Source organism: Durio zibethinus, chromosome 21 (genome assembly GCF_047325235.1).
Source record: "Durio zibethinus cultivar Kanyao isolate XHJ-2024 chromosome 21, ASM4732523v1, whole genome shotgun sequence".
In the NCBI taxonomy this organism is placed as follows: Eukaryota; Viridiplantae; Streptophyta; class Magnoliopsida; order Malvales; family Malvaceae; genus Durio; species Durio zibethinus.
The window spans coordinates 5,989,503-6,005,334 of record NC_143182.1 but is presented as its reverse complement, the minus strand read 5'-3'; the positions used below and the strand labels follow the sequence as shown (position 1 = coordinate 6,005,334).

The 15,832-nt window shown below is 34.6% G+C and overlaps 3 protein-coding genes across 6 annotated transcripts; 2 read left to right on the top strand and 1 right to left on the bottom strand.

The window, feature by feature from the left end:
- Positions 1-438: 438 nt before the first annotated feature.
- LOC111305166 (elongation factor Tu, mitochondrial) lies at positions 439-4,977 on the bottom strand. Its single transcript, XM_022902423.2, has 12 exons — positions 4,407-4,977; positions 4,021-4,096; positions 3,814-3,906; positions 3,651-3,725; positions 3,081-3,185; positions 2,882-2,972; positions 2,576-2,781; positions 1,997-2,080; positions 1,726-1,791; positions 1,590-1,652; positions 1,030-1,270; positions 439-850 (listed from the first exon to the last, which is right to left on the bottom strand). The coding sequence occupies exons 1-12, from the start codon at positions 4,595-4,597 to the stop codon at positions 780-782; spliced, it is 1,362 nt and encodes a 453-aa protein (XP_022758158.2). The 5' UTR covers positions 4,598-4,977; the 3' UTR covers positions 439-779.
- A 1,455-nt stretch (positions 4,978-6,432) lies between these two features.
- LOC111306076 (GDSL esterase/lipase At1g54790-like) lies at positions 6,433-8,391 on the top strand. Its single transcript, XM_022903981.2, has 5 exons — positions 6,433-6,794; positions 6,909-7,109; positions 7,247-7,416; positions 7,520-7,790; positions 7,882-8,391. The coding sequence occupies exons 1-5, from the start codon at positions 6,566-6,568 to the stop codon at positions 8,139-8,141; spliced, it is 1,131 nt and encodes a 376-aa protein (XP_022759716.2). The 5' UTR covers positions 6,433-6,565; the 3' UTR covers positions 8,142-8,391.
- Positions 8,392-9,894: 1,503 nt separating this feature from the next.
- On the top strand, positions 9,895-15,614 carry LOC111305165 (E3 ubiquitin-protein ligase SP1-like). 4 transcript variants are annotated; one of them, XM_089750395.1, is made up of 12 exons: positions 9,895-10,507; positions 10,600-10,652; positions 11,279-11,403; positions 11,499-11,594; positions 11,784-11,921; positions 12,008-12,073; positions 12,788-12,910; positions 13,597-13,709; positions 13,814-13,924; positions 14,075-14,118; positions 14,202-14,304; positions 15,264-15,614. In XM_089750395.1, the coding sequence occupies exons 1-12, from the start codon at positions 10,434-10,436 to the stop codon at positions 15,364-15,366; spliced, it is 1,149 nt and encodes a 382-aa protein (XP_089606521.1). In that variant the 5' UTR covers positions 9,895-10,433; the 3' UTR covers positions 15,367-15,614. The 4 variants fall into 4 exon arrangements, with proteins under 4 accessions (XP_089606521.1, XP_089606522.1, XP_022758157.2 ...); XM_022902419.2 differs by lacking the exon at positions 12,788-12,910 and having other exon boundaries at positions 9,907-10,507; XM_089750396.1 differs by lacking the exons at positions 11,279-11,403; positions 11,499-11,594 and having other exon boundaries at positions 9,896-10,507.
- Positions 15,615-15,832: the final 218 nt, after the last annotated feature.

The window sequence follows — 15,832 nt, the reverse complement described above, 5'->3', positions numbered from 1 at the left end:
TTGAAACAAAAAAAACAAGCTGTACTATAGCCATTTTGGATCTTTTTGTGAGATTTGAAACAAAAAAGGCAAGCTGTAGCATTGCCATTTTGAATCCATGTAAAGGTAAGTTTCTATCAATGCTTGCTTAAATTTATTTCGTTTTTTGTACGTGGTTAAAGTCTAACAATGACATTTGGTGGTTGCTTACTTGTAACTCTATACCTCTATAATATAAATTGGTAAGCGTCAGATTTTTTCAACTTTGCCTCATAATAATGTCACCTAAGCCTTGTGACTGGTTTCCCTCGAAATACCTAGGCTTTTGATAAGCTCATCGCCGAGTAAAAGGTTTGAGACAGGTTTCCCTGAAAATACCCTTTTGACAGAAAAGAAAAACTTTTCTTTTTACAAATTTGTTAAGAAAAGGAAAATAAACAACAAATATCTACAAAAAAGTACAACTCCAAAGAAAAATGATTGGTTATGACTTGCAGATACCAAGCTTACATGGCACTGTAGAAATGTTCAACAGTACCATAACCTTCAAATAACCTTTAAAAGCTGTTCAATTGTGATTTTTAGATGGAAAATGGAAAAAGAAAAAAAATTACATGCTGACTACTTCCGCACCACCGGAAATTGAATGAAAATAATTTCCATTAACATCCCCAATTTCATATCACTAACAATCTCTTTAGCAATTCTAGAACAAAAGATATTACCAACTGATTTTCTCACCTGATCCATTCTGCAACTAACAAGATGAGAAACCATCAACAATATGGAACAGCAACTTCTTAGCTCAATACTTTTGATACCACACCAGCGCCAACAGTTCTACCTCCTTCCCTCAAGGCAAATCTTTGTCCTGTTACATTGATGGCAAGCAACATATTAAGGCTGTCTTATTTTCTAAGCTTTGAGACTTCAATAACTAGGAAGAGAAAAAAACTCTTCTCGGCACAGATAATGTGCTATAATGGAACTTCCAATTAGCAACTTCATAGATTTTTTTTTTTTGGGAAAAAAGGGAATACTGCAGCATACCTGCTTCGAGAGGCACAGGTGAGATCAGCTCGAAAGTTGCAGTAACATTGTCTCCTGGCAGAACCATCTTGACACTTTCAGGTAATTCCACCTTTCCAGTTACATCTGCAGTCCTCAGATAAAACTGGGGCCTGTAATTTGATTCAAAGGCTGTATGACGTCCACCTTCATCTTTTGTGAGGACATATATCTCTGCCTCAAACCTCTTGTATGTCTTCAAACTTCCAGGTTTTGCAATTACCTAAGCAGTTGGAAGAAATCAGATGTTTTACTACATCCTCTTTTTGCACATCATGCCCAACAAAACTAATTTACCATTAAAATATTTATTTCTTTCAAAAGCTAATAGTAAATGTTACTGCAAAACTCTTTTCTCTCCTATACTACGTAAAATATTCCTCCAAGGATGAAAGATTCACAAGGTTTTGTGTAACAAGGGGTCAATGGCAAATGTGACTTCAAAATTCAGATAAATCATAAATAGATTAGAGTTATTACAAAAAGTTCTATTTGCTGCTAGAGAACAAGTGAATGTAAAGAAGCTTTGTTGGTGCCATTACCATTCCACGCTGCACATCCTCTCTTTTTAGGCCACGCAGAAGAAGTCCCACATTGTCACCAGCCTAGTAGAGTATCCACACGCATAAATATAGTTCAATACCAAATGCAGAAGAGCCTCTATAATAGTTCACTTACCTGTCCTTGATCCAAGATTTTCTTGAACATCTCAACACCAGTAACTGTAGTTTTTAAAGGTGTGCCCTGCAGAAGAAAGCTAAATTTAGAACTAAAAGTAAAAGGCATTTTATTAAAACAAATCAACAGAACCCTTCATCAAACAACCCACATCATGCTGACTTAATCAGATTAAGAGTTCCAGAACATCATCAGTCCAACAAATTTATCACAAGAAAATGCATAAGGACTTCATAGAAAAATGACCAAAAAAATCTATATACAAATATACCTGCATTAACCCCAAAATTTCAACTTCTTCACCAACTTTAATGGTCCCTTGTTCAACACGGCCAGTTGCAACAGTTCCACGTCCCTTCAAGACACCAACCAAAATCATTACAGCTAAATTAAAATTTTTAACTCCAAAAATTCTGCTTCTGATTTTATGACATTTAACTAAAAAAAATTGCCCTTGCATGCGATAGGAAATAAATTTTACTGAAATACAGGTGCAGACCATAATATGACTACAATTCCAATTAAAGAAAATGCAAACTTATGGCCAAGTAACATGATCACATTTTAAATGAAAAAAAAGCCCACATTTTCAAGCATTCAGCCTCCTCCACGTACTAACATGAAACAGAAAAAAGGGTAAATGACAGTAATATTATAGCCACAACTTAGTTACCTGACATTGAACACAATCCTAAAGGAATTTGAATGGCCCAAAAAAGGAAGAAAGACCAAGACTGATGATAATCAAAGCCACAAAAAAGAGCTGCTAAAGCAACTGATATAGCAAAGCCAAAGGTTTGCAAGTCAACCAAAGAAATAATAAGTACAAAAAAAATGCATGGCTCTCTACCTGAATTGAGAAAACATCTTCAATTGGCATCAGGAAAGGCTTGTCAAGTTGGCGAACAGGGTCAGGAATATACTGATCTACAGCCTCCATTAGTTTCAAAATTGCATTTTTGCCTATTTCCTCGTTTGTACCCTGTAAAGCTGACAATGCTGATCCCCGAATGATAGGTATTTCATCCCCAGGAAACTTGTAGAAGTTAAGAAGTTCTGTTGCAAACATAAACTTATGTGAATTAGTTTAAAGAAGCGACAGCACTGAACAAACAAGAAATAACAGGTTGACAAAATAACTCAAAAGGCTACCTACCACGAAGCTCCATTTCCACAAGCTCCAACAGCTCTGGATCATCAACAGCATCAACTTTATTCAGGAAACAAACAAGTGAGGGTACACCAACCTGCAGAAAAATACGTTTTTCTAAGTCAATAATTTACTTTCCTCTATAACTACAGGCAAAACATCCGTGATAAATAAGTTTCAAGCAGCTATTAGTAGTGGTATCCACCTGTCGGGCAAGCAGAATATGTTCCTTAGTCTGAGGCATGGGTCCATCAGGAGCAGATACAACCAGAATACCACCATCCATTTGGGCAGCGCCAGTGATCATATTCTGCATAACATGTTAGAGTTAGGCCACTGTTCATAAGCTGTTTGATGGTTAGAGTCATGTCGTGCATTAATAAACAAAAATGAATTAAAGATTCAAGATGGTTAATATCATTTCAATGTATCTATGATTGTGAAATTAGATAAAACTAGCAGTAGAAGTAGTACAGACATTGTGATAAGAGAACAAATAGAATAAAGGAAATCCAAATAATAGAACACTCCCCGCCGCCCCCCCCCCCCCCCAAAAAAAAAAAAAAACCCAATAAGAAAGTGTTTATGGTTTCTTTTACAAAATAAAATTGCATGTTTCTTGCCATAAAAGCTTCGGCATTTCTGTACACTATCTTATCACAAATCTTTCTAGTACTACTAGCTCCATCCTCTTTTTGCAACATCTTCAGCTAGGTTATGCAGAAAAAGACTCTGGAAACATAATTTCATTTACCATATTAAATTATTGGCTTACTTTAACATAATCAGCGTGTCCAGGGCAGTCTACATGTGCATAGTGACGTTTAACTGTCTCATACTCCACATGAGCCTGCAAAATGAAATCAAGTGTGATAGCTTTGCAGGGAAAAAATTCAAGTGAGCAGCTTCATTTCAAGAGAACACAAAAATTTACAAACCGTTGCGATTGTAATTCCTCTCTTTTTCTCCTCAGGGGCCTTGTCAATTTCATCAAAGGCAATAGCCTTGGCTTTCCCTTCTTCTGCTAGCACCTGTTCACAAAATACCGAACTAATCATCAGATCACTATTGCAATAACGAATTCAGAACAATTCCAAAATGATATGATTTGTGGAGAGAAACCATTAAGCATATGATAAGCCAACCTTTGTGATTGCCGCAGTCAGTGTGGTCTTTCCATGATCAACATGCCCAATTGTTCCTACATTAACATGAGGTTTTCTGGAAAATAAAATCATCATACAAATAAGAAAACGATTTCAACAGTTAAAATGAAAACCAATTTCATCTATCTCTTCCTTTCATGGTTAGTTTATCATGTTTCAACAGATACCCCCATTAAACCTCACAAAAAACCTATCACTTTTTTTTTCAAAATGGTAAAACCCCCCAAAACGGAAAGGAATGACCCTTTCTATTCTTAAAGTCACAAATTTTACCAACTAAAACCCCCAGAAAGCACTTGAGAGTTGAAAGTATAAAAAAGAAAGAGATCTAATTTATGTAGCAAAATCAAAGGAAGAGAACTGACGTGCGAGTGAAAGTAGCCATGGATCTCCACCAAGGGTTAGCTATAGCAGGAATCGCCGCCTCATTTCCAGAGAGAGAATCGGAGACAGAGAAGGGGGAAGAATAGATGGAGCCACGAGAGGACCAGTAAAGTGGGGAAGATAATGAAAAAAGGCGCCTCGAATTAGGGTTTCGAAGGACAACCGCAGTCATTTTCTTTTGTCCTTTTGATTTGATCTGTTGTTAGAAAAGCAAAGGATTTTATGTACAGAAGAGTGGCGCTGGCGCAGGCAGGTGGGGGATTTTGCTGCTACAGCTGCAGCGCTGGCTTTTGGGGAAGGGTTTTAGCTATCAACCTTGTTTCTGAATGAAGGGTTTTAGATTTAGACAAGAAAAAAAAAGAGCGTTTTTTTCGAAGCTGATTATTAATCGTAACGAGATCCATTTAATCTAGGCTCTACGCTGTTGTCGGCCGCCCCAATTGTCTCAGCGCTATAAACATAGATCTACATGTTCTTTTCCGGCCCAATACGCAGGCTGGATTTGGATTCATTCACGGCAACCGTTCACAAACACCTGTTTCGTGCAATTGCACCGTTATTTCTTGTTTGGATGGTAAAAACACGGTTCGATTGTGTTGACATGGCACAAGTGGATGGCCGATTCTCCATTGCTACCTAATGGATGTGGTGAGCCACCCTACCTTATTTTGGATATTTTTGTCTCTGTTAATATCTTTTAAATACAATTTTATTCTTATATTTAAAAATTTAACTAAAATATTTTTTTTAATTTAAAAAATAACATTTTATTTTTATCATATTATTATTTTTATACCTTTAAGCAATTAATATTTTTCTTAAAATGTCCCTTAAAAACCTTAAACTTTAATATAAATAAATAATAATTATATTCATCTAGAATTAAACAAGTTAATAATATTTAATAAATAAAATTAATGCATAAATTAGTAATCAAATATATAGTAAATAAAAAAGTTGAGAGTACAATATTTTTAAATTAAAAAAATCATTTGATATATTGCTATCATTTTTATTAATTTTTAATTATTTATTAAAAAATCATTGTTTAACATAAAAATTTTAATATTTTTAATTACTTTCATAAATGTCAAATAATTTAAATTTTTTAATATATATAAATTTTAATTTAATATTTTTAATGATTTTTTATTATATTTTATCTTATCTAATTATTGCATTTATCTATAAATATATTATTTTATCATTGATTTTAATATTATTTTTACAGTACCAAATGTTATTGATATAAGAACTGATATCACTTTTAGTTTTTTTTTTAATCTTATCAAAATTAATTTTATTATCCATCTAAATAGACCCCAATTGTTATGGTTCCTTACATTTTAGGCGATGCTATTTCTTTGAAATTTAAGATTTTGATTTAAATCTCTTTCTCTTATTATTGTCCAGTGTCCGAAATGAGACCATGAGAGCGTTGCTCCAAAACAAACGTTTATATTTGATGTTTTATTAGAGCATATATCTTATAAATTATTATCAGAAAATTAAATAATAAAATAAATTAAATAATATCGCATCATGAACCCTTTAGAAAAACCCACAAAAAAACATTTGGTTGATCCCACAAGGCTGAAAAAGTACTGCTTGCATGAAAAGTCTGATAAAAACAATGGGTTTTTTTATAAAAAAAAAAAAGAAAAAAGAAAATAATAATAGTACTAACACAAACAACGAAGGAAAAGGCCACCAGGAAAGTGGATTCAGTGTCCTTTGACTGTGATTTGTTTTGTTTCTGTTTTTTTTTTTTTTTTTTTGGTTTTATTATTATGAGTTCAGTGGAGAAAATATGTCCACATCCTTTAGTCGTGGAGATAAGACATCCTAGCGATCGATAGCCTGGAAATATTTTTCTAGCCTCTCTCCTTTCTGTTTCGTACTCTTCCATTTTTGCAATGGAGCGTTTCAATAAACTACTGTAAATTGTGGGAGTTTAAATTTGAGGCTAAAATAACAGACCTTTTTGTTTTTTATTCAATTTCATTCAGCTGCAAGAAATCTACTTCCTACCAACCTTTGTCTTCATGGTCCAGCCATTTTAAGGAAATCCAAACTATTGTTTGTTTTTGCCAAAGATTTTGTCAGTTTTTCTTCAGCTTCCATTTCCGTAGCTCTGAATATGAATATGCATTCTCTTCTAAAACTAGCTCTAATTTGTTCCTTTTGGCCTACTATTACCCCCTTGAGTTTGAATTATCCAGCGGTGTTCAACTTTGGGGACTCAAATTCAGATACTGGCGGATTAGTTGCCGGAAAAGCTTTTCCGATGATACCACTTAATGGAGAAACTTACTTCCATGAACCCTCTGGGAGATTCTGTGATGGTCGCTTAATCATTGATTTTCTAAGTATATATTGTTATCTTCCTATTTTTATTCTACATGTTTGTCCTTGGAGATGAATTTAATTCTAATATGTGTTGGAAATTTAACATATTGTACTTTTTGGTTTTGTTCTGGCAGTGGAGGCAATGGAGCTTCCATACCTGAACCCATATTTGGATTCTGTTGGCTCTCCCAGTTTCGAGACAGGGTGCAATTTTGCAACCGGAGGGTCGACCATACTTCCAGCCGATGCAGCTTCTCCAAATCCTTTTTCCTTTAACCTTCAGCTATCTCAATTCTTCAGATTAAAGAATCGAGTTCTTGCGTTACTCTCGAAAGGTATTCATCATTGGACAAGCTTCTAGGTTTTTTGATACCAACCTTAATAGAACCACACCCCACAAGAAAATCCCATACTTGTGATCATAACATTCAACAAATCGCACTGACATAAAAAATGGGTTTTTTTTTTTCAGATAAAGAACTTCAGAAGTATCTTCCTGCAGAAGATTATTTCAAGCAGGGCCTTTACATGTTTGATATCGGCCAGAATGATCTCGATTTCGCATTCTACTCATCAACGTCGGAGGAACAAGTACTTGCTTTGATCTCAAAACTTCTGTCAGCACTCAAGGATGGAATGAAGGTTCTGTCAAGCTCTCTTTAGCACAGAAATTATATCAGTTCTGATTCATCTAAGTAAATATTACTACTACTATACTTAATTTCTTTTTCTTGCTTTTTTTTAGAGATTATATGATGCAGGAGCAAGGAATTTCTGGATTCATAACACAGGTCCCCTTGGATGCTTGCCAAGAATCATTGCTACATTTGGAAAAGACGCCTCGAACCTAGATGAGCTTGGTTGCGTAATTTCACACAATCGAGCAGCTAATGTTTTCAACATGAAACTCCATGATATATGTCTAAAGTTCTTGGCACAATTGCCTGAAGCTAATTGCACTTACATTGACATTTACTCAATAAAGCTAAACCTTATTTCAAACTATTCTCTATATGGTAAGCAAGCTATTACTTGTCCATCTTTCATATATCAATGCTTTTTCATGTTCATCATCTGTTACTCGATCTGGATATTTGCTTTCTCCAGGATTCCAACAACGTTTAGCAGCATGCTGTGGTTATGGTGGACCTCCATTGAATTTTGACACTAGGATTGCTTGTGGCCTAACTAAAGATCTGGATGGGAGCATAGTGTCAGCAAATCCATGTAATAACACCGCTGAGTATATAAATTGGGATGGAAATCATTATACAGAAGCTGCAAACAGATTTGTTGCAGACCTAATACGAACAGGAAACTACTCCGATTCACCTCAGTTGGCAAATACACCATTAATTCTTACCTGAGCAAAGAGGGGGAATGAGCTATTGTTGCTCTATTCAGTTTGTATTTTGTATTACTTAATCAGAGTTCATATGAAAATGGCAGATAGATGTAAAGCATGGCATATGTGTTGAATAAAGACAACCAGTGAAATGTCTCCGCTGAAACCAACAGGTTCACGAAAAGAGTTATAGTTTGATGAGTACTGAAACTTTTTTTGGTTCTCTTTTGCTGCTTAGAAGGACAAATTACCAATACAAAGTTTCTTCAGCTCATTCAGTACTAATTTAGGTTGGATCATATTTCCGCATAGCTCGAGCCCCAATATAATTATTAGTGCAGACGTATCATTTTCATTGTTGCTAGCAATCCAAAATCATAAATATGAAATGCAATGATTGGTTGACAGGTGCAATAATTAGCTTGAATGTCGATTTTATAGAGAATAAGTCAGCATCATCCTAACCCTAACATCCATCAAACCTCAAAAACCATGCATGCAACTGTGTCTTAAAAGCTGCCGCATGCATTAGAGTTCCGTGAATAATTACTTCTAAATTCGGCTGCACAATTGCTAGATGTTAATTAATATATAAACGAATTTCTAAGAGACAAATCTTTTTTTTTTAATATATAAATAGATATATACATATAGATTAAAATCATATATATGAATTACTTTCATCATCCATCATATGGCAATCCTTTTTTTTTTTCATATAGAAATGTAGAAAAAAAAAAAAAAAACAAGGGAAATGGAAGAATTAAATAGCATTAATGTGTGGTTTTCCTCCAAACCAGGACAATATTATTTAATTTTGTTGTGATTGCAATTGCAAGACCTTATTTGATAATTCTTTAATTGGCATGGTAAAGAAAAGGTAGGCAGGTAAGCCATCGGTTTTGATCCTAGTTATATATCTAACTTTTTGGCTCTGTAGGACAACCCTTCTCCTCTAAATTTGCTCTGCAAATTGATGCTTCAGCTAAAGAAGCTTAATAAGCTAATTCATCTAATTAAGGCATATATGTACACCTCATAGACTCCAAAGAAGCCCCAAAGTTAGCATGTTAAATAATTAAGAGTCCCTTTAGATGCTTGGTGGGAGGAGGCTCCCAACGTATGCACGGTAAGCATTGTTAAAATTGTGTCGTTTTAGAGGTTTAATTATAAAATTGGTATCAACGAAATTCTCATTGTGCATCTAAGTATGTATATATATAGTTCGCACGTAAAAATATTAAAATCTTTCTTTTTAAGGTAAAATATATTGATTTCATTTCAAAGGAAAATTTTGCATATATCCCTCTAAAAGTTAAAAATAGTTTAATTAGTTCATAAAAATAAAGACTCATTTGATGGATTAGAATATATAAAGAAAGTAAGATCGATTTAATTTTTTTTTTTGTACTACTTTAAAGAAAATAAAAAATGAATTGGGAGAATAGTAAGAATAGATTTTATTTTATTTCTTTAAAATGGTTATGTTTTTAAATGTGGAATCCTTTTTCTCATAAATTTTATCCTTATGTCAACATCATCATTTAAAAATATGTTCTAAAAGAATCATATATATATATTTCTAATTTAATTATTATAAGTATAAAAATGCATCGTAAAAGACTTCAAAGTGAAAAAAGTTATGTTTCATATAAAACTATACCAAAACCTGTCGTGCCCTTGGCCCAAAAAAAAAGAAAAAAAGAATCGTACTGATATAGAAACCCTATTCTATGCAAATTACATTAATGCCAATATTTATTTTGGTGCAAAATATGTTTTGCTTCAGCGGTTTCTGATTGGGCTGTGAAAGAGCTTCAGCCTGGGCCTGAGCCCCAGCCTCAGGCGAAAAAAGTCGGTTCTTTCTTTCTCTCTCTGTTTTTTCTGTACTGAATTCAAGAATAATTGGGGTTGGGGGTGAAGAGTGGCAGTGATGAATCTTGCGTGCCTTGGATAATCACCTTCCTTGGCCCTTTCCTTCACATTTCGTATCTAATTTCTTCTTCTTTTTTTTTTTTTCTCCTCTCTTTCCCACACACACACCAAAACAACAACAACAAAATTGATATAACTTCATTAATTTCTTTGCACCTTCGACCTACCTTTTCCCCACCATTTTAGCGACCCTTCTGCTTTTAAAAAAAAAAAAAAATTATTTTAGGTTTATTATACTGAATTTTGTTTCAATTTTGGTGTGATAAGTTATTTGATAATTCCGTAATCAAATTGGCTTTGGTGCTTGTTTACGAGGAATGAATGCTGTAGCTTAAAGTCTTTAGAAATTAGGGTTTCGTTTTAGGGTTTTCCTTTTAAGATGATTCCATGGGGCGGCCTCACTTGCTGTTTGAGTGCAGCCGCTCTCTATCTTCTCGGAAGGAGCAGTGGCAGGTTACTTTTCATCGACATTATTTGCCAAATGCATTTGACCGAATTTTTCAAAAAGTGTTAATCGAGTTCTGTACTTAATAATGGTGGAGCAGGGATGCGGAGCTTCTCAAGACAGTCACTCGAGTCAGTCAACTTAAGGAATTGGGTATGTAGCCCCAATTTCCCTCCTCCTTTTATGTGATTTTGGAATTCTTTTTAGTTTGTTGAGATTTACAACTACTGGATATTGATTTCCTTTGCTTTCTACAACTTTTGGAAGTAATGTGAGAAATGTGCTAAGTAAGAAGGTAGTTTAAGTTGTTGCACCATTTTATAATTCATGGAAACTTATAATATATCAATTTCAAAGAGGATTGGTTTTGTATTTGTTAATCATTTAAGAATTTATTGATTATTTTGCCACGCTGGAACATCCTGGGCATGTGTAAATGTAGCAATAAGTTCGCTCTGCTAGATCTTTATTTTGGCAGCAAGGTTGTTCCCTATTGATATTGAGGATAAGTTTGCATTTCATGTTAAAAAATCTAATAACATTGGAAAAATGGTCTCCTGCAACTTATACATTAACTAATGAAAAATGGGTATGGGACACTTGTATTTGATTGGTGGTGTGAGTTTTATATGCATTTTCATTTGTTATGACCCCTAAAGGTGTTCATCATAAAATTAATGTTAGGTGATATGCTTAATTGGAGACTGATTTTTAATTGCTATCATTTGCATGTGCTAAGACACGTTCCTTAATGATACCATGCTTCTGTTACATTTCAGCTCGATTGCTTGACCTTGAAAGTAAAGTGCTTCCTTTAATTGTTACAATCTCTGGAAGAGTTGGTTCTGAGACACCAATCAATTGTGAACACAGTGGATTAAGAGGTGTTATAGTAGAGGAAACGGTAACTCTTTTTTTAATTAAAAGAGCATTAATTGTAGAATTTCTCATCCTTTTTTTTCTACTTGCATCTCAAAATTTGTGTTCATATGTCCTTAGGCTGAACAGCATTTTCTAAAGCACAATGATGCTGGTTCTTGGATACAAGATTCTGCTTTGATGCTTTCTATGAGTAAAGAGGTTCCATGGTACCTGGTTAGAACATATTTTTCTCCATTTTTTTAGTTTGAGTAGTATGCTGAAATTATTTCTTTACGATTGCTGGGGTTCTTAAGATGGTTGTCTTTAGAAATCACACTTGAAGGAATTATGTTGTGCTGTGTAACAAGTAAAGTTGTTAACGTAGCAGATTTGCTGACAATATCTTTAAACTATTAATTATAGGATGATGGGACTGGTCATGTATATGTCATCGGTGCTCGTGGTGCATCAGGTTTTGCTCTAACTGTTGGAAGTGAAGTGTTTGAAGAGTCAGGTCGATCAGTTGTACGTGGAACATTAGACTATCTCCAAGGTCTCAAGGTATTTTTCCCCGTGATCAACTTGTCCATTTTATGGTAACACTTTCAGTTTGGTCAAGCTTAATAATGATTAACTTCTGCTTTTAGATGCTTGGTGTCAAGAGAATTGAGCGGGTGCTTCCCACTGGTTCTTCCTTGACTGTTGTGGGTGAGGTATGTTTTGGATTAAAGTTTGCCTTTATTTTAAGGCAAATGATGCAGAAATATCAATGCAGATTCAAATATACAACAATGTCAATATATTATGAAATGAAAATGTTTATTACTCTTTAATATACTTGGTGCAGTCTGCTGTTTCCTTACAACACCTGAAATTCTGGGATAAAATGTGTATTAAAGTATCTTTTGCACATAATTATGGTAGGAAATCAATTTTTTTGATAGGTTGTTCCTTAAGAAGTTGGGTTACTTATGTTTCATTTTAAAACGGTCCAGCCTGATGCATATATGGTCCTACTAAACGAATAAAAGACTGTTTCAGTGTGGTTGGATGGCTAGAGTCTTATCTTAAAACATTAAAAGCTTGGTGCTGAAGCAGCTTGATGATAGTTTGAATGGATATGAGAGACACTGGAAGCTGTTATTTGAGATTGATCTTTGGCCTGGGTACCATTTAGTCAAGGCCAAGGCCCAAGGCCACAGTTCTGGCTCTGCCTAGGAGTTTTAAGCTGCAGCTCCATCTATATACTACCAATATCTTTTTATCAATAATTATAAAAGCTTAAGTTGATCTCTGATGGCACAAAGACTTTTTTGTCTAATATTATTCCTTTCATTTTTTATGACTAATTTCCAAATTATATGTCTTCTTCCGTTGACCGGCTAGATTTCTACTTATACATTTTTTCTATTGGCAACTTCAAGCAGGTTCATTTCTTTAGTATGGTTAGAGTATTGAGTTTCCCTTTGAGCATTTCGTTGTTTCAAGAAGCATCCACCCAGGAGCAGGCTTTCATAGCTTTGTCTTATGTTCTTCCTGGTAGCTTTAAGGTGGCAATTGTGGACATTGAAATGTAACTTGAATGTACAAAAATTCTTGGAGAATGTACTGATCTTGCATGCCTAAACTCTCCAAATAATGAATTAAAGTAATGCGTAGAGTGCATTTTAGTTAATGAATTCATGTAGCGTATACAGAGTATTTAAGTTCAAAGCTATGTCATGCATCATGTGTTCTATAAAATACTTTTAATTTTCAAGATAATTCACCTTTAACACATTCCTTGTGGCTCTGATTAGATGTGCGCCTAACAGTTCACCTTTTATCATCAAAATAATTAATACATGCTGCCAGTTATTATTCAAAGGTCGTGCTGCAGTTTAATCTCTTTATATCATCCAAAGTGACTGATTTTATGGAGTATCAGTTTTCAGCCTTTCTATCTGTGCATAATCACCAAGGACCAGCCTACCATGGTAAATCTGTACCTTGGTCCTGTATACCACTGCCTGATGAATAGAATATTTCACTTGAAGCATCAGACAATTAACAGTGCCACGGCTCTTCTTTAATGTCCTACTATTATGGAACCTTTGTTACAAACTTTTTGAGTTCGAGATGTTTTTATGATCTAGAATTTAGAAAGCTGCAATTTCTGAGTTCATCATCCATATTTGGGTCATATAATTGGTTTATTTACCAATTCTCCTCATTTTGTCTCTCCTGTACTTGGTAGGCTGTCAAGGATGACATTGGAACAATTCGGATTCAGAAGCCCCATAAAGGGCCTTTTTATGTGTCCCCCAAATCTATTGATCAACTCATTTCCAACCTTGGGAAGTGGGCAAGGTTGTAAATATTACAGACTTAGACTACTGCCACATTTTTTTCCTGCATAGATAAGTTTTGATGATTATTTCAAAAAAGGAGAAAATAACAGGTGTATTATTTAGGTGGTACAAGTATGCATCGTTTGGACTGACCATCTTTGGTGTCTTTTTAATCACCAAGCATGTAATCCATTATGTTTTGGAGAGAAGACGCCGGCGGGAATTGCGGCGAAGGTATGCTTGATGAGTGTTGTGGAATATAAATTGACTAGTATAGAGAACAATTGATTACCCCTTTTTTAAGAGAGGCATGTATTTACAAGCATCCACTTTTGTTCTTTTTCCTGTAATAACGAACTGAATTGTGAAACTGTGCTCGTTCAGGGTTCTTGCTGCTGCAGCTAAGAGATCAGGGCCAGATAAAGAAGGTAATTTACTAGCTGTCTAAAGGATAGTTATTGTTCATGGTTTTTTTGTAGAAGATGTTGGGATCTCACAATCATTTCTGTAGATTCAACTTGGAAAGCTGAAAATGGAGAAACCAAGAGGGACCACATAATGCCAGATCTATGTGTAATATGCCTTGAGCAAGAGTACAATGCCGTCTTCATTCAGTAAGTCCACTAGTTGTATTGTCTTAATTATGCATATGAAGCGGCCAAAGTGCCTTCATATCTATGCCCTCTATGCTTGTTTGTGTCTCAGTACTTAAATTTAACAAGTTACTGCTTGTTGTGAGAATAAAGGCTTTTTCTCTAACTGTAGTTTATTTGTGCATCTATTTCCATAATGTACTGTGTATAACCATGCTTAATGCTTATCAGTCTCATTGAAAATTCAGCTTATGTAACAGCTATTATTACCAAATTAATTCTGTCAATATCCGGTCTTCAACACAAAGTTGAATCAATCAGTTCAAAGAATTTTTGTTGCCTCTGTTTCATACTGAGTTGCAAATAAGATGTTTTCCTTGTGCACCTTATTGGTGCTGGGGTCTAGATGGTCTGCTGGATTTTTTTAAAGGTATATTCAGTATTATTATGTAAAATCTTTAATTTGCATAAATTCTAAGTTATTCTATATGAAGGATGGGTGTTTGTCTCTGATGTGAAATGTGCTGATACTGTTGATTCAAGATTGTCATCTGTTTTTCCCTCCATCTTTTTTGGGTTGTGGCTGGAATCAGCTAAGAGGTGCATTAGAATGTCATTGGCCCATTGGTTGACACGGTATTTCCATATTTAGCTGGAGTAACACATGAATTTGATGTTCCTCTTTTACAAGCCAAAGCCAGAGGCATTAAGCAACTGGTGATTGCTAGGTTTCTGGACAGCATTAATATTTAGGTTGACCCATACATAAAGCTTGTATAGATTCTTTCTTTTATTTTGTTCGAGCATGTGAGATGATCAAACGTGTTCATATCAAATTTGGCTTCTGAAATTTTGTTTCTTCATATCCAACTTTTAAACTCAAACAGACTCATAAGTTATGACATACTTGGTTATGTTTAAGTTTTACTCCTTTGTAATTGTAGAACCATAATGAAAGACCTATTGCTTACTATATGCAGGTGTGGTCATATGTGCTGTTGTACAACATGCGCTTCACACTTGACCAACTGTCCTCTTTGCCGGAGACATATTGAGCAGATTGTAAGAGTCTTTCGCCATTGAAGTTTTGCTTGCTTATGAGATTTGGTAAGTGGCAATCTAATAGCTGGAAAACCAGGATCTACGTTTTTAGTCAGAAATGTAAGATTTGAGTGGTATAGAACCCCATTGACTAGCAAGCACTTCTTTTGTAAATTCATAATTTGCTTGACGTCCTGTAAATGTTTAGATTATTTTTTAAATTGTTACTTTCAAATGACCAATGATTTATGTTGTAATTTAATAACAGATGCAGAGGTTTATATTTTTTCCGTTCCCGCAATTTCTATTGTTGAAAAATTTGCGCCACCTCTAAAGGTGTTTTCTTCCTTAAGCAATCAGGAACAAAGATGCAGATTATTCAGAGTTGCACTGTCCATGGGCAGGTTTGGGCTGGGTCCAGCCTGTTTGTGTGTGTGCGTGTGTTTTCATTGCCCAAGTTCAAGTTTATGATTTAATTATTTATTTTTTGGTTTTGGAAAAATTAGTT